General features: G+C 35.2%; 4 protein-coding genes across 5 annotated transcripts; all 4 read left to right on the top strand.

Annotated features, from left to right (window-relative positions):
- The first annotated feature begins 2464 nt into the window (after positions 1 to 2464).
- Positions 2465 to 5298, top strand: LOC9328117. The gene is made up of 3 exons (XM_002892009.2): positions 2465 to 3594; positions 4418 to 4966; positions 5059 to 5298. The coding sequence occupies exons 1-3, from the start codon at positions 2722 to 2724 to the stop codon at positions 5167 to 5169; spliced, it is 1533 nt and encodes a 510-aa protein (XP_002892055.1). The 5' UTR covers positions 2465 to 2721; the 3' UTR covers positions 5170 to 5298.
- Positions 5299 to 5337: 39 nt separating this feature from the next.
- Positions 5338 to 7152, top strand: LOC9328116 (probable receptor-like protein kinase At5g24010). The gene has a single exon (XM_002892008.2). It carries the CDS (start codon positions 5388 to 5390, stop codon positions 6813 to 6815), a length of 1428 nt encoding a protein of 475 aa, XP_002892054.1. The 5' UTR covers positions 5338 to 5387; the 3' UTR covers positions 6816 to 7152.
- A 1529-nt stretch (positions 7153 to 8681) lies between these two features.
- Positions 8682 to 12593, top strand: LOC9328115 (ferric reduction oxidase 2). Its single transcript, XM_002892007.2, has 8 exons — positions 8682 to 9042; positions 9209 to 9311; positions 9394 to 9588; positions 9847 to 10081; positions 10567 to 10894; positions 10986 to 11229; positions 11358 to 12073; positions 12174 to 12593. Exons 1-8 carry the CDS (start codon positions 8826 to 8828, stop codon positions 12311 to 12313), a joined length of 2178 nt encoding a protein of 725 aa, XP_002892053.1. The 5' UTR covers positions 8682 to 8825; the 3' UTR covers positions 12314 to 12593.
- A 1256-nt stretch (positions 12594 to 13849) lies between these two features.
- Positions 13850 to 17709, top strand: LOC9328114 (probable ferric reduction oxidase 1). Of its 2 annotated transcripts, XM_021013927.1 has the most exons (10): positions 13850 to 14110; positions 14184 to 14286; positions 14383 to 14583; positions 15031 to 15268; positions 15346 to 15673; positions 15756 to 16005; positions 16096 to 16772; positions 16884 to 16954; positions 17279 to 17354; positions 17488 to 17709. In XM_021013927.1, exons 1-10 carry the CDS (start codon positions 13933 to 13935, stop codon positions 17553 to 17555), a joined length of 2190 nt encoding a protein of 729 aa, XP_020869586.1. In that variant the 5' UTR covers positions 13850 to 13932; the 3' UTR covers positions 17556 to 17709. The 2 variants fall into 2 exon arrangements, with proteins under 2 accessions (XP_020869586.1, XP_002892052.1); XM_002892006.2 differs by lacking the exons at positions 17279 to 17354; positions 17488 to 17709 and having other exon boundaries at positions 13851 to 14110; positions 16884 to 17214.
- Positions 17710 to 17935: the final 226 nt, after the last annotated feature.

Raw genomic sequence — 17935 nt, 5'->3', positions numbered from 1 at the left:
CAAAATTAAAAAATTTAACACTTTCAAAAAAAAAAGAAAAAAAAAACAAAACATTTTAAAAAAAATACAAGTGTTAAAATTTTAATAATGTGTAAACCATATTGAACCTAGAACACCTCTTAGGGGTTTGGATGTTGTATCCAATTAGTTTACACAAAATTAAAAAATTTAACACTTATCAAAAAAAAAGAAAAAAAAAAACAAAACATTTTTAAAAAAATACAAGTGTTAAAAATTTAATAATGTGTAAACCATATTGAACCTAGAACACCTCTTAGGGGTTTGGATGTTGTATCCAATTAGTTTACACAAAATTAAAAAATTTAACACTTATCAAAAAAAAAGAAAAAAAAAAACAAAACATTTTTAAAAAAATACAAGTGTTAAAAATTTAATAATGTGTAAACCATATTGAACCTAGAACACCTCTTAGGGGTTTGGATGTTGTATCCAATTAGTTTACACAAAATTAAAAAATTTAACACTTATCAAAAAAAAAGAAAAAAAAAACAAAACATTTTTAAAAAAATACAAGTGTTAAAAATTTAATAATGTGTAAACCATATTGAACCTAAAACACCTCTTAGGGGTTTGGATGTTGTATCCAATTAGTTTACACAAAATTAAAAAATTTAACACTTATCAAAGAAAAAAAAAAAACAAAACGTTGAAAACAATTTTTACAAAAAGACTCGAAAAAACCTGTGAGAAAAAAAAACTAGGGCCTAACCCATTAAGTGGGCGGCCGAATCGGCCGACTTACGTTGGAATTCATTTAAATCCCAGAGGCCTTTTATAAAAAAATGGGCCGTGACTTTAAAGTCCAGTTGATATCTTACTAAAGAAGCAGGTGCATTAATTTATAGGACAAGTTTCAAGGGACAAGTTCCAACTAAACGATGTGGGATGTGCACAGTATAACGCCGACTTATCAGTTTCCTTTTATTTTCATGGGTCCGGTCCAAGTAACTTGGCCCAATTCGGTTAATTTGAAACTTGTAATGTATGGATGTGAGGACAAAGTGAACGTTTAATAAGAAAGTTTTTTTGTCCCACATCGAAACATTTTAAAGCCGATGACAAATCTAGTTTAAATAATGTAACAGCCTTTTCTACAACATTAAAAAAGGCAAATATATACACAAATATTAAAAATATGATATGTATATGAAGTCATATATATAATGATGTCATTTATTTACGAGTCGCATGGTAACTAAAGTCAGCGTAACTATTTTGACTTTCACATACTATTCAATGACATCTTTCTTACTTAATATTCCGCTGCCATGTCCCACTTTGGTTTTCAGTTTTTGGTTAATTTAAGGAATTTCATCGGTAAAAATCGAAGATATAAAGGCATTAAAGGAGAAACCAAAAAAGTCAAAATGGGGACACAACAAGTGTTTTCTTTGTAGGCTTAATAATGAGAAGAAGAAACTCAGGAAAGTGTATTCCTAAAGTAAACACTACTTCCTTCATTCCTATGATTATCGATTATTAAAGATATGGAGTCGCTTACCAAATCTTAAAACCGGTAAACCAAAACTAGCTAGGAAATTTTGTTAAGGAAGAATTAACAAAACTTTTAATTTTATTTAAATAGAAAAATATAAACAATAAAAATAAAAGCTCACCATACTACTGATGCAAGATCTCACCTAGATTTACTCACAGATGTAGGTGTAAACCCAGTTTTTAACCAAACTAAATCGAATTATGCAAAAATTAATTACGGAAACTTAATCTCTTACATAGATCCTTGAACCAAATAATCCAAATCCAGGTTGAAGTAGATTCAACCAAATCGAAATAATTTTATTTAAATATTAGTTTTGTTTCAGTTACAATTTCATTTGATTTTCCAAAAATTTCACAAACCAAATAAACAAAACAAACCAAACCAAAAAGCTGGAATATCACTTGTAGCTGTACCTATAAATTATTATAGCATTAAATCTAGCTCACCACCAAACTCAACATGTGTTAATCTTTTAACCCTAAACTTCTAAATTTTAAAATAGACGACTTTTTTTACTTCATCAGTTGTAATGACCGCATATGTTTCCAAATTTCCAATTCTTTGTTTTCTTCAACATTTGAACTATCCTGTTACTCTGTTTTTTCTGTTTTGGTTCTGTTTTTTGTAGTAGGTTATGGTATGGCTAAAACAAGAGAGTAGGTTATGGGTATCACCTAGATATTCTATCTTTTTCTTTTTAAAATTTACTCGTGAACAGTTGAATATACCTTACCTAAGTTTATTATGAAAAGTGAAATATATATCGATACAAAATCAAATAAATTATAATCAAAAATAACTAAAAATATCAAGTAATTACCAAAAATAAGCATTGATCATTCGCATATGGTAGATTTGACCGGTGCTAATAGATACAGTCAAATATTTTCATGCCATTTCTTTGTTTGTAAATAACTAAATAAGAAAATTAAAATTAATAGTTGACACGAATAACGACTAAATATTTCCTTTCCATAGGATAAAGACTAAAATAATGATAATAACTTAAAATAAATAATCGTTTCATCTGCTCCATCTCCTTTAAGAGCTTTTAATTTCTTCTCTGAAACCTCCCCACAGTGACTCACCACCACGACAAGAAAAAAAAAGGAAAAACCAAAACCCAAGTAAAACGGCGTAGTTTCGGTTACTTCGTCGTCGTCTTCCTCATTCGCCGAGAGTTATAGTTATTTCCCGCCATGGGAGACGATAAGAAAGATCAAAAGCAGCTTTCTTCATACTTGAAAGCTAAAAACATTTCATGTAATTCACATTATTCATTTTATTGGCTGATGTCGAAGCTAATCTTCTTAATTCTCGCCATTCTTTTCTCTCTTCAATTCGTTTTCTACCCTTTAAATTTCATCTCCTCTTCTTCTGAACCTCGATCTCTGATCAAATTCTCTGTTTCACCCGTCGGATCCGGATCCGGGTCGGTTCATGAACCGGAACAAACCGAACTCAAGCACGTCGTTTTCGGAATCGCCGCCTCTGCGAAATTCTGGAAACACCGAAGAGACTACGTGAAGCTCTGGTGGAAACCAAACGGTGAAATGAACGGCGTCGTTTGGTTGGACCAACACATTGACCAAAACGACAACGTTTCGAACACATTACCTCCGCTCAGAATCTCCTCCGACACGTCGAGGTTTAAGTATCGATACCCGAAGGGACTCCGATCGGCGATAAGAATCACGAGAATCGTCTCGGAGACAGTGAGGCTCTTGAACGGAACAGAGTCTGAGAAAAACGTGAGGTGGATTGTGATGGGAGACGACGACACTGTGTTTTTCCCGGAGAATCTTGTTAAGGTTTTGAGAAAGTACGATCATAATCAGTTTTATTACATCGGAAGCTCGTCGGAGAGTCATATTCAGAATCTGAAGTTCTCTTATGGGATGGCTTATGGAGGAGGAGGGTTCGCGATTAGCTATCCGTTGGCTAAAGCATTGGAGAAGATGCAAGATCGTTGTATTCAGAGATATGCGGAATTGTACGGCTCCGATGATCGGATTCATGCTTGTATGTCGGAACTCGGTGTTCCTTTGACTAAAGAAGTTGGCTTCCATCAGGTTAGTCCTCTATTTTTATTTTCCTTAAAATTAAATTAAATTTCCATTTGAAGATTTTTCATACATTGTCCTTTTTTTTGGTGAAAATTTATTTGATTTCCATTTTTTTACCTTTTCATAGACTGTTTTTATTTTTATGCTTTAAGGGTCAAGATCTTATTAGGTAGGTTTTGTTTAGGAAACAGAATAACTTAAAAATGCATTTATTATATTAGGCAAAGTCTATAATTAAACTTCTAACTTTTTTTCATTAACACTCATATCTTTTAGTAGATATCAAATGCAAAAGCTGTTACAATCTTTTACTTTGTTAGTGCATGACTGCATTCTGATATTTTTTTTTTTTAAGTTTCTGTTAAGACTTTTATGTATATATATCACATCAACATAAAATTAAAAACATTTATATAATCTTAGTAAAATGTATATTTTGTATGGCGATAATCTCGGCACTAATATAGATCTTAGGCTTACATAAGTCCTTGGGAGCACTAAAGCCTATTTAACTCTCAAGTCAAATTAGTATGTCGTTAGTAGTTTTTGTACGTGTTACACTTACATTCCTCCGTGCATTCACATTATTCATTTAAAATTTATTTATTCTAGTTTCTTTTCACATTTTTTTTTTTTTGTTATTCCTATGATAGATCAGGAACATCCCAACCGAAATCTTAACTTAAATCATATCAGATATATCAATTTTTGGAATCTCTGTCCCCCACTATTTTCTCGATCTTATACCTATCGCTTATTAGAATATATCATTCTCGATAATTCTTTTCACATTGTTGTTTTGATTTTGTTGTGTTGTAACTTGTAACAGATTGATTTATATGGGAAACTTCTAGGCCTGCTCTCGGCCCATCCATTGGCTCCGCTAGTCTCGATCCATCATTTAGACTTAGTGGATCCAGTATTCCCAAATATGGGCCGAGTCAACGCCATGAGACGTTTCATGGTCTCCGCAAAGCTGGACTCAGCGAGCCTCGCGCAGCAGTCAATCTGCTACGACGTGGACCACCGATGGACCGTGTCTGTCTCGTGGGGTTACACAGTTCAGATCACACGTGGCGTGTTGTCAGCTAAAGAGATGGTGATCCCCACGCGCACGTTCATCGACTGGTACAAACAAGCTGACGAGAGAAGCTACGCTTTTAACACGCGTCCAGTCGCCAAGAGCGCGTGTCAGCGTCCGCGAGTGTATTACCTATCCAACGCGCTTCCTGACTTGGCATTGCATAGAACTGCTAGTGAGTACGTGAGGTATGACATGTGGGAGCCTGAATGTGACTGGGATATGTCGGATCCTTCGGAAATTGAACGGGTCATTGTTTATAAGAAACCCGACCCGGATAGATGGAATAAACATAGGGTTAGTAAACTATATATCAATTTTTTTAAGTTTTGTTTCTCTATTGGTTTATTGGTGAAATTGATTCATTTTTTTTGTGGTGATAATTTCAGGCTCCGAGAAGAGATTGTTGTAGAGTATTGCCTATGAAGAAGAATGGGACGATGGTAATCGATGTAGGAACTTGTAAAGATGATGAATTTGTTGAATTCCCTGTGAAATAGAATTCTTATCTATTCTTTTACGTTTTTATTGTTACCAAGAGTTTCACTTCACACAGGTTAGTTATAGAATAATATTTTTGAACTTTCGAGCTTTTATATGATTTTTTAATTTTAATCTTTATTGACCTAGACTTTTTATTAATGGGTATTTAGTTGAAATGCAATGGGTTAGTGGGCTTGGCCCATTTGATTCGTCTGCTCGAAATCCATTTGCGATAATGGCGATTCTCTGTGAGTTCCGTCTCTTCGTTCTCCTTTTCTCTACTTTGTTCTTCGTCTCCGTCGCTATTTCATTCTCTCCGGCCGACGAGTACCTCATCGATTGTGGCTCAGTTGTTGACTCCACCGTCGACAATCGCCGCTTCATCGGCGATGTTTCAGCTTCTTCTAATGGAAAGCTTTTCTCATCGGTAGGTTCAATCACTCTTCAATCGGAAATTCCAGCTCCGAACCTAGCTCAGATCTACAAGACCGCGAGAATTTTCACGCGACAGGCGAAATACGAATTCAACGTCGTCGAGAATGGGATTCAGATGGTACGTATTCATTTCCATCGCTTCAATTCCTCCAAAATCGATTTCAGTGATGCTGAATTTCACGTCACGGTAAATGGATATGTGGTGCTTAGGAATTTTAGTGGCGCTTTTGGTCCTAGGGTTAGAGAATTCTTGATTTGGGTCGATGTTGGAAAAGTCGTTATTAGGTTTGTTCCTAGTAAAGATTCGAAATTAGCGTTCGTTAATGCTATTGAAGTTATCTCTGCACCTAAGGATTTGATTGCAGACGTAGTGACCTCTGTATCCAATGATGGAGCAACTGAGAAACTCAATGGTTTAGTTAAACAAGCAATGGAAGTTGTTTACAGAATCAATGTTGGTGGAAGAAAAGTTACTCCTTTTAACGACACATGGTGGAGAACTTGGGTTCCTGATGAGAGATTCCTCAAAGTCAGTGATGGTTCTGAGAAAGTTTACTTCTCTGGTAGGATTAAGTATAGGCTTGGAGGGGCAAGTCGTGAAGTTGGCCCTGATAACCTCTATAACACTGCCCGCGTGGTGAAGAGCAACAATGGCTCGGTTTCTCAGGTTAATATGACATGGGAGTTTCCAGTGAGCAGTGGTTATAAATATCTAATCCGATTGCATTTCTGCGATATAGCTAGTATGTCTCTTGGTATGCTATACTTCAACATCTACATCAACGGGAATTTGGCGTATCAAGATTTGGATATGTCAGATGCCACAAATTACGTCTTGGCTTCCCCGTATTACATAGATTTTGTCGTAGATGGTGAGAACTCTTCTTCGGGTTTGATAAGCTTAAGTGTTGGACCATCAAATAAGAGTATTGAACACGTTGTTGATGCGATCTTGAACGGAGTCGAGATCATGAAGATGAATAACACATTGGGAAGTCTTGATGGGTCTGTTTCCACGGAAATGATACTTAGTCATTGTCCCAACAGAAGAAACCTTAGCTTGTTTATGTCAATGGTGGCTTTCATGTGTATCTTGATGAGTGTTTACATTGTAACTCAAAGGAGGAAAGCAAAGGACGGATTCGGCTGGTTGAGGTTGTCGGATAATGTACCAGAAGATAATAACAATCCGAAATCCGTGGAAGGATTTGGAACGAGAATGCCGTGAACCTTTCAGAGGTTAAAGCTAAATAACTTATTCTCGGGTAACGATCATCAATACTCTCTGATTATATATGTTGCAAAAGAGTGTTGATGTTACTGTTATATACTACTTACTATATAGAGAGGTTGATGGTGTATGTATATCTTTGGTGATATCTGGAGTTTGTCGATATGTATGAATTCATTAGATTTTCTAAGCCACTATAGTTTGGTTTTTACGTCAATGGTCTTTGTTTTAGTTGGGTGGCTCTCTCGGCAATTGATATCTTTGTGTTTGTATTTGAGTCGACCGAGTGGGATAATCGAAGTGAATTTCTAATAAACATTAGTTAATTCGAAAATGTAAAAGCTTTTTTTTTTAATGTTTGTCGACAAATGTAAAAGCTTTTAAGATATAAATCATATTCGATGCTGAAAGTTAGTAGTATATGAATTGTTCGAATAAAACAAAAATTATAATTATAAAAAGAAAGTCAAAACATAATAAGTGTGATGAATGTAATGATGATGAGGAAGAAAAGAAGAGGAATGGGAATGGGCCTGATTTTCATCTTTTCCTCGTTGGCTTTAAAATTGACATATTTTGTTGACACGCGTGAGATTCGTGGACGGAGGAGACAGTGACACTCATATGACACGTGTCTTTTACACACGTACGTACGGTCACGAACCGTCGAACCTACCAAAACCGAACACGAACCTGATTCCTTACAACCATCCAATTTGGGAGGTCTCATATCTTTCTTTAGTCCGTCGTCGCTTTTTCTTAGTTCTAGAGCAACTTTTATGCTACCTTTTAATCATTATTGCGTCATTAATATGAATAGTATATTTTATTGTATGACTCTTGTACCTAAATTTTCATTTATGTATTTGATTTAAGTTTTAACAAATTTCAAACAGTTTTCAAATTAAAAATACAAAAGCATAAATGTGAAAGTAAATTAATTATTTTAGACAAATTTTTTATATATTAGGTAAAATCTATATGTTGATTTAAAATCAATAAATTCGATATTAAAGTGTTTTTTTAATTCTACATAGATTATAAAGTACACAACCAATAACCTCTTAAAGTTAAATATTATGTTTAGAATGTATTTGGACATGTTTTATCCGATTAATACCAAACAGAATAGTTAATTAACAAGTACAAGCTATGAGCGATATAAGGTAGCATGGTCCTTGGCCTCTTTCTCAAGTCAAAATGTATTTTAATAATCCTACATGCTATAAACTTCAAATTCCTACTTTTTCAGAGTTAAAAAACAGAAATCGATCGGAAACATATCCCCATCGCTGAATACTAAATTGTTTGACATTAAGAGTAGACACAGAAAGATCAGGCATATATAATATTTGGTGATATATAAAAAGAAAAAAAGTAATTATCATTACCAGAATTAACTAGCTAGTTGACATCTTACGACTTATGAGTGATTTTCTAAACGCAAAAGATTTAAGTTAGGTTGGGTTCGATCATGCATGTCTTTTTTTATGCGCGGGGTAACTAACGCATGTTCAATACAAATTTGAAACTAGTTCGAATCTAACCAAAAAAAAAGTTTTTTATTTGGGTTCCAAAATATTGTTACCATAAATTCATAATTTTTATTCAAATTTAACGTGATTTGTACATACAGTATATTCAAATATCGATAAACGAATTTTTCTAATCATATCATATATTCTTTTATTGCCTGTTTTTTTTACGTCATCTCGCCAAAAAACAACAAATAGATGTAAAATAATTGAAAGAAAACAAAAAACAAGATCCATGGGGGAAGAGTCACATGCATGGAGCATGCAACTAGCTTACTTCATCCATTTCCCACTCAAAATTCTCTCTTTATATAACACTTTCTCTACCACTACTTCTCTCAAAACAAGCTAAGCTAGCTCGATCCTTCTCACTAAAGCGATCGTATCTCTTAAGATCTTTAGCGAGCGAGAGAGGGAGAGAAAATCTGAGAGAAGACAGAGAGAGCGAGAAAGAATCTGAGAAGAGAGAGATATGGAGATCACCAAAAGCAATAACGGTAGTGGTTCGAACCCATCTGCAGGAGAAGAGTTTAAGGATATGATTAAGGGAGTGACTAAGTTCTTCATGATGGTGATTTTCCTTGGAACTATCATGCTTTGGATCATGATGCCAACACTAACCTACCGAACCAAGTGGTTGCCACATATGCGTATCAAGTTTGGAACATCAACTTATTTTGGTGCCACAGGTAACTGAATGATCAATAATTTCCAATTATTTAACATAATCATAAATCATGTAGACGCAACAATTTCCAATTTTTAACGCATCTTTGTTTCATCAGCCGGTTATTTTTAACGCAATTTGATTAAAAATGAAATTCTAAAATTCATTTTTCTTGGTTTGCACGGCAGGGACGACGCTTTTCATGTATATGTTCCCAATGATGGTCGTAGCTTGTTTGGGATGTGTATATCTTCACTTCAAGAACCGAAAGTCGTCAGACCATATCGATAGGTACAAATTAATCAGTTAACTTAGGTATATAAATTGCATCACTTTCTTTGATTATAACTTGTTTCTCTTAATTCGGAAAAAGGGAGACGAAGGGAGGAGTGTGGAGTAAACTAAGAAAGCCAATGTTAGTGAAGGGACCATTAGGAATAGTCTCAGTGACTGAGATCACCTTCTTGGCGATGTTTGTGGCTCTTCTTCTTTGGTGCTTTATCACTTATTTGCGCAATAGCTTCGCCACTATCACTCCTAAATCAGCTGCTGCACATGACGAATCTTTGTAAGTTTTTCTTTCTCTTCTTTCGCCATCTAAAATATATATATAATTAGTCCAATAATTTCGCTTTGTCAGTCGAAATTATGGATCAGTTTCTACTTATTATGTGAACATATACCCCAAGATTAATCAGTCCATCAACAGTACATTATGTGCTTCATTTATTTTTTAAATCTATCACAAATTATTATTATATAAATAAATAAAAAAATCTTTGTAAAGTCCTTATCATAGTTAATTGGTTCTCACATATGAATTAAGGTGGCAAGCGAAGCTGGAATCAGCGGCGCTAAGGTTAGGACTGATCGGAAACATATGTCTAGCGTTCTTGTTCTTACCGGTGGCTCGTGGGTCATCGTTACTACCGGCAATGGGATTAACCTCGGAGTCAAGCATCAAATACCATATTTGGCTCGGCCACATGGTCATGGCCCTTTTCACGGTTCATGGTCTTTGCTACATCATATACTGGGCCTCTATGCATGAAATCTCCCAGGTATATATATTTTTTTGTTTTCTTGAAGATTTAATTAAAGCGGTACGGTTCATATATAGATAGATAAGAAATTTTCAAATTTACCCATAGATTCGATTGTGGCCTAAAATAGTCCACTATTGGGTCCCATCAAAAAGTCAACGACTCTAAAGTAGTCACTCTGAATGGAGCAGCTTCCATACGGACGGTCAAATCTAATATTTTGGGTCTTCACGTGGCATAAATGTGTAGATAACGCAATTCAATTTGTTGATCCGAAATTAATTGCATCACGCATTTTAAGGTGGTAATTATTTGGATAAATGTTCTTTTTCTCTTTAGAAATTCGTATACTCCAAAATATACGACTCGTACTCCGGTAAATTAATTAATGTGATAGCTTCGAAATACTGCATTTCATTTCACACTAGGACTACAAGAATCGAAATTTAAACTTGGTAGAGTAAATATAATCTGACGTGCAATGAATTAATATTTAATCGCAGATGATCATGTGGGATACGAAAGATGTCTCGAATTTGGCCGGAGAAATAGCTCTGGTGGCCGGACTTATGATGTGGGCCACCACATATCCGAAGATAAGGAGGAGATTCTTCGAAGTCTTCTTTTACACTCACTATCTCTACATCGTCTTCATGCTCTTCTTCGTCCTCCACGTTGGCATAACTTTCTCCTTCATCGCTCTCCCAGGATTCTACATTTTCTTAGTCGATCGTTTCCTTAGGTTTCTTCAGTCACGTGAAAATGTTCGCTTGCTCTCTGCTCGGGTTCTTCCTTCCGACACTATGGAGCTCACTTTCTCCAAAAACTCTAGTGAGCAACTTTTGTCCAATTCACTAAGTATATGATAAGTTCACCCTTATTGGATGATCCAATTCTAAATTATTTTTTGTTTGTTTTATAGAGTTGGTTTATAGCCCGACGAGCATAATGTTTGTGAACATACCGAGCATTTCAAAGCTGCAATGGCATCCATTTACGATAACGTCGAGTAGCAAACTCGAACCAGAGAAGCTAAGTGTTGTCATCAAGAAAGAAGGCAAATGGTCAACTAAGCTTCACCACAGACTTTCTTCTTCTGATCAGATCGACCGACTTGCTGTTTCTGTAGAAGGTCCTTACGGCCCTGCTTCCACCGATTTCTTAAGGTGATTTATATACACTTTCTCAAGCACCTATCTAATAACTTGATATACAGATTTGTTAGAGTCCCGGAAACTTGATTGACTTGCATTTCAAGAAACATTGATTTCATTCGTTTTTTTGGGCATTCTAGGCATGAAGCTTTGGTTATGGTGTGCGGAGGAAGCGGGATAACTCCGTTTATCTCTGTTATTCGTGATTTGATCGCCACAAGCCAAAAAGAAACATGCAAAATCCCCAAAATTACTCTGATTTGTGCGTTTAAGAAGACTTCAGAAATTTCCATGCTCGATCTTGTCTTGCCGTTATCCGGTCTTGAGACTGAACTATCCTCCAACATAAACATCAAAATCGAAGCTTTCATAACCCGAGAGAAAGAAGCTGGAGTCGAAGCAACAGCTGGGAAAATCAAAACTCTCTGGTTCAAACCAAGTCTTTCAGACCAATCCATCTCATCAATCCTCGGACCAAACTCATGGCTTTGGCTCGGTGCAATTCTCGCATCTTCGTTCTTGATCTTCATGATAATTATTGGTATCATCAGTAGATATTACATTTACCCGATCGACCACAACACCAACAAGATCTATTCATTGACTTCAAAGACCATCATATATATCTTAGTCATCTCCGTGAGTATCATGGCGACTTCTAGTGCGGCTATGTTGTGGAACAAGAAGAAGTACAGTAACGTTGAAAGTAAACAGGTCCAGAACGTCGACCGTCCATCTCCAACATCTTCTCCTACCTCATGGGGTTACAATTCCTTGAGAGAAATCGAAAGTACGCCACAAGAATCGCTCGTGCAACGCACCAACCTGCATTTCGGAGAAAGACCTAATCTCAAGAGTAATATATACATGACCTTCTTTCAATTTCTCTATCTCTATATTATACATACAAGTAATTGTTTATTCTAATTATGTTCTTTGTTGGTTTATATGAGCAGAACTTCTACTTGATATGGAAGGTTCGAGTGTGGGAGTTCTTGTGTGTGGTCCGAAGAAGATGAGACAAAAGGTTGCGGAAATATGTTCCTCTGGTTTGGCTGAGAATCTTCATTTTGAATCTATCAGTTTCAGCTGGTGATTGCGTATACAACTCTGTTTTTACTATGTGTTATGGGATTTGCTTGAGTTGCAAGTTAATAAGGTGGGCCTGTGATTTGACCTATCTTTGTGTGCTTGTTACATTGACTTTTCCGGGGGTTTTTTTTTTGTTTTTCTCTTCTAGGAATATTTAGTGTGAAAAATCCCTCCCCCTTTCGTTCCAAAGTTCAGTAATATCCATTTGGTTGTAACAGGATGCATAAAGCTTTTGTAAATTGTAAATGTTGAAATATAATAAACTCATGTTGGGTCATATATAAGATATGATTGTATCTCTATTTTTTGTTAAACTTAAAAAAAAAAAAACAAATCAGTTTTCTCGAAACTAATTGGGTTATACATTATATTAGAGATATTAATACTTGGATCTATCATAACTCATGTGTCAATGGTATCTTGCAGATAGCACAAATTACCTAATTAGTGGTTAAAAGAAGAAGAAGAAGTTACGTGAACATTAAAAAAATAAACCGTTTCAATTGACATATCACTAATAACTCGATTAAAGTAAAAGGAAGTAAAATAACAGACTCCTCACATACCTAATTGACATATATACATCAACTTATTTAATATTTGTGTTATTATTGTTATGTGACTGCTAGAATTTAGTGTGTAACTAACAAAAAGATCATGGTTGAAAACTCATGGCTTATGTCATGTGAAACAAAAATACAAAACTGACTTCAAATGTTTCTAAAGAAATTTAATGTAAAATTCATAAATTTAAGTGTGGTTTTCCGTATAATTGATTATTCAAAACTCACTACAAGGAATAAAATTGTTGACAAAAAAAAAAAAAAAAAAGAGAACAGAAATATCTTATATGTAAAATATATACGTTTATTGTTTGGATAACCTAATTATGTGATCAAGAGTTTGTTTGACACGTGAAGATTCGTGTACAAATAGGTCTACACACATCGGCGTACCAAAGACACACTCCAGAGGACTTGTAACGTGAAACTCAATGATTCTGCTTTCCGTTATTTTCTTAATTACAAGCCCATAATTATAGAATTTCGTTCTCAATGTGAAATGAGGAAAATTACACACGTTACAGTCGTTACTTAGACTCTTCCACGAGTCAAGTCTATTTTTAAGTCAGCAATAAAATGAAACCGTAAATCAGAAATTAATTATAAAAAGACTTAAATATAATTTCTCTAGATAATATTATCACTTTTAAATAATAACAATTAATTTGTTATTGAATTTTTTTCTATATTCAGTATTCACCAGAACATATGTTTCTTATAAATTTTATTATTATTTTAAAATAATAATATAATCCATAGAAAATGACTTACATATTATTTCTCTTATATAAGAGTAGTAGATAAAAGAATCTACTCTCTATATCTTTAACATCTCAACATATTTAATTATTGGATCTTTTCTGCATTTATCATAAAACTACTAATTATATTGATGTAATTGGCATATATATACATATGCTGGAAAAATATTTCTATATATATATATGCTGGAAAACATTAGCATATATATATATATATATGTGGGTTTTGTAAAATTTATTGCAAACTCCATTTCACTTTGTTTTTTCTTCTCATTTCTTGGAGTTTCATCTCTTGTACCATGGGATTAGGAGAAATGAATAAGGAAGTGACTGAGAAGGTGATTAAGTTCGTAACAATGGTGATTTTGATGGGGACTATAGTGATCTGGATTATGATGCCAACTTCTACATACAAGGAAATCTGGTTAACCCCCATGCGTGCCAAGCTCGGCAAATCGATGTACTATGGGAAACAAGGTAATTCACTCGATACAGATCTAAAATTTATTTAAACGAATATCAATTACATATAATGGTTAATTTTTATTAGGAGTGAACCTTTTGGTTTACATGTTCCCGATGATTCTACTGGCTTTTCTGGGATGTATCTACCTTCACTTGATGAAACAAACAACTGTTAATCAATTTAACAGGTAACTAAACTGTCAGTCTTTAGTTAACAGCTTTTGATTTTTTGTTGTTAATATTAGATTCTTTCTATTTTTTTAATTTTATTGTAAAATTTGAAGCGGAGTGGAGAAGAAGAGAGCCAAGTTTGCTGCATTGAGAAGACCAATGTTAGTGACGGGACCATTAGGAATAGTGACAGTGACTGAGGTTATGTTCTTGACGATGTTCATGGCTCTTCTTCTTTGGAGCTTAACCAATTACATTTACAGGACGTTTGTCACCATCACTTCTGAATCAGCAGCAACTGACAGAAATAGCCTGTAAGTTTAATTTAGTAGAATGATTTTTGTGCATGAACATAATTATTTTGTATATATATATAATATAAATTATTCATATTTAGTGATCAATCTTAGGATTTGCAGGGAATTTTTTTCTGTTAATATTGTGAGATATCTGATGAAAATAAGAGTACAGTATAAATGAACTTTTCTATTTTCACTAATATAATGATGCGTCTTAAAATTAGAAGTGGCCTTATAAAATTAGTTGAAAAGTATTGGGAAACTCTGATAAATTAATTTTTTCTTAAAATTTTTTTAATTGATTGACCCATAATTTTCTCAATCACTCGTATCATATCTTTAACAATTTGGCCGTTTTATAAACAACTTTCGCAAAATGACATTGACATGTACAATTAGTTAAACTATATGACAAAATTTTTTTGGCCTATATGTGTTTGTTTTATGGCAAACCTGAAAAAGATGGCAAGCGAGGTTGGATTTAATAGCAGTACGGCTAGGTATAGTAGGGAACATATGCTTGGCGTTCTTGTTCTATCCAGTGGCTCGTGGCTCGTCGTTGCTGGCTGCAGTGGGGCTTACGTCGGAGTCGAGCATCAAGTACCATATATGGCTGGGACACTTGGTCATGATCTTATTCACCAGCCACGGTCTCTGTTACTTTATCTATTGGATATCCAAGAATCAATTAGTCTCCCAGGTTAATCTTTTTTACATTATTCGTCGATATTGTTCTATAATGTTACATTCAATGCACTTAATCGTTGGAGTAAATAGATGTTGGAGTGGGATAGGACCGGTGTCTCGAATTTAGCCGGAGAGATAGCTCTGGTGGCCGGACTTATGATGTGGGTCACCACATATCCGAAGATAAGGAGGAGATTCTTCGAAGTCTTCTTTTATACTCATTATCTCTACATCGTCTTCATGCTCTTCTTCGTCTTCCACGTCGGCATCTCTCATGCGTTGATTTCTTTTCCCGGTTTCTACATCTTCCTCGTTGATCGTTTCTTGAGGTCTCTTCAGTCACGCAACAATGTCAAGCTAGTCTCTGCTCGTGTTCTTCCTTGTGACACCGTTGAGCTCAATTTCTCCAAAAACCCTAGTAAGTTTAATTATGTCCCCTCTGTTTTTCACTTCTTCAATTGATCATGATTCAATAATCATATGCTAAATTGATATTACAGTGTTGATGTATAGCCCGACAAGCACTATGTTCGTGAACATACCGAGTATTTCGAAGCTTCAGTGGCATCCATTTACGATAATTTCTAGTAGCAAACTCGAACCAGAGACGTTAAGTGTTATGATCAAGAGCCAAGGAAAATGGTCCAGTAAGCTTTACGATATGCTTTCTTCATCTTCCTCTGATCAAATCAATCGCCTCGCTGTTTCCGTCGAGGGACCCTACGGCCCTAGTTCCACTGATTTCCTACGGTAATTCACTTAAATCACAAACAGAGAAGTTCAACATTCAGTTTCTTCCAACACAAGTAACATTGATGCTCTGTTTTTCTTTAAGAGCAGACATGACTCTCTGGTGATGGTGAGTGGAGGCAGTGGGATTACACCGTTTATCTCCATAATCCGCGACCTATACTACATGAGTTCAACGCACAAATCTAAAATCCCTAAAATGACCCTAATCTGCGCCTTTAAAAACTCTTCCGACCTCTCCATGCTTGACCTAATCCTACCAACTTCCGGTCTCACCACCGACATCTCCTCGTTTGTAGATATCCAGATCAAAGCCTTCGTTACCCGAGAGGAGAAAAACCCAGTAAAAGAATCAACTCACAATAGGAATATCATCAAAACCCTATATTTCAAACCAAACGTCTCAGACCAACCCATCTCACCAATCCTCGGGCCCAACTCTTGGCTCTGTCTTGCAACCATCCTCTCTTCTTCCTTCATGATCTTTATTGTCATCATCGCAATCATAACGAGATATCACATCTACCCAATCGATCAAAACTCGGAAAAGTACACTTGGGCTTATAAATCGCTCATTTACCTTATATCGATCTCCATTAGCGTGGTGACTACTTCTACGGCTGCTATGTTGTGGAACAAAAAAAGGTATTACGCGAAAAGTGACCAATATGTCGACAATTGGTCTCCGTTGATTATCGAGAGCTCACCGCAGCAATTGTTATCGCAATCCACCGACATTTACTACGGAGAGAGGCCTAATCTTAACAGTAAGTCTATTTAAGATTATAACATTTTTCATATATATCAGATTATGCTACTATATAGAGTATATATGATGGTTTTCAGAGTTCTTAACTCTGTTCACTGTGTGAAAGCAGAGCTTCTAGTTGGTGTACCGGGTTCGAGCGTGGGAGTTCTTGTGTGTGGTCCGACGAAGATGAGACAAGAGGTAACGAATATTTGTTCGTTAGGTTTGGCTGAGAATCTTCACTTTGATTCTATTAGTTTTAGCTGGTGAATTTTAAATTCAGATTCATGTCGTATCATAGATGTAGGGGTTGCAAAATGTGTGGGACTAGTACTAATATTAAAATGTGAAGCAATAAGTCAAAAACAACACATGCACTACGATGGATCACGCCGCAAATTGTCACGGACTCTCTTGCTTTAATAATGGAATATCATCAAAGTGGTCCTCTCCTTTTCAAATCGCGTGCCTCATTAATCGAGAGCTTAATCTCTCTTCTTAAACGTTTCATTTTCCGGTCAATAGAATGCAAAAATGTCGCCGCAGCAATTGCTATCACAGTCCACCGACATTCATTACGCAGAGAGGCCTGACCTTAACAGTAAGTCACTAAGTCTATTTAAGGTTGATACCAAAAAAAGTCAGTTTAAGATCATAACATTTTCATATACGTATCAGACTATACTACTAAAGAGTATATGTTGAGTTCTAACTCTGTTTATTGTGTGAAACAGAGCTTCTAGTGTGTGGCCAGAGGAAGATGAGACAAGAGGTAGCGAGGATTTGTCGATACAGCTGGTGAATTTTTTTACTCAGATTGATATTTTTTGTCATATCTGTTTGGGTTGCAAAATAAATATGGAGCCTTGAGAGTAGATACATTTTGAGGATATCCTAGTACACATTTTTTCGTCTCCTAGTACTAATAATAACATGTGATTGGATTTAGTAGAGTTCGACAGATTTATATGGGGAAAATTGTTAAAAATGCCCCTTTTGGTGTGCCCTTTTTCAAAAATGCCCCTTTTAGATATCCATTTTCAAAAATGTCCCTTTTTAAATCTGAAATTTTTATAAAATTTATTAGGTTTATAAGGTACTTATGGATTGTAACTACTACTTGAAGACTCGATCCAAGTATTTATAAGGTTTTATAAGATGTTTTTAAAGGTTTTACAAGTT

Source organism: Arabidopsis lyrata, assembly GCF_000004255.2.
Source record: "Arabidopsis lyrata subsp. lyrata unplaced genomic scaffold ARALYscaffold_1, whole genome shotgun sequence".
Lineage (NCBI taxonomy): Eukaryota > Viridiplantae > Streptophyta > Magnoliopsida > Brassicales > Brassicaceae > Arabidopsis > Arabidopsis lyrata.
This window is presented reverse-complemented; position numbering and strand designations above follow the sequence as displayed.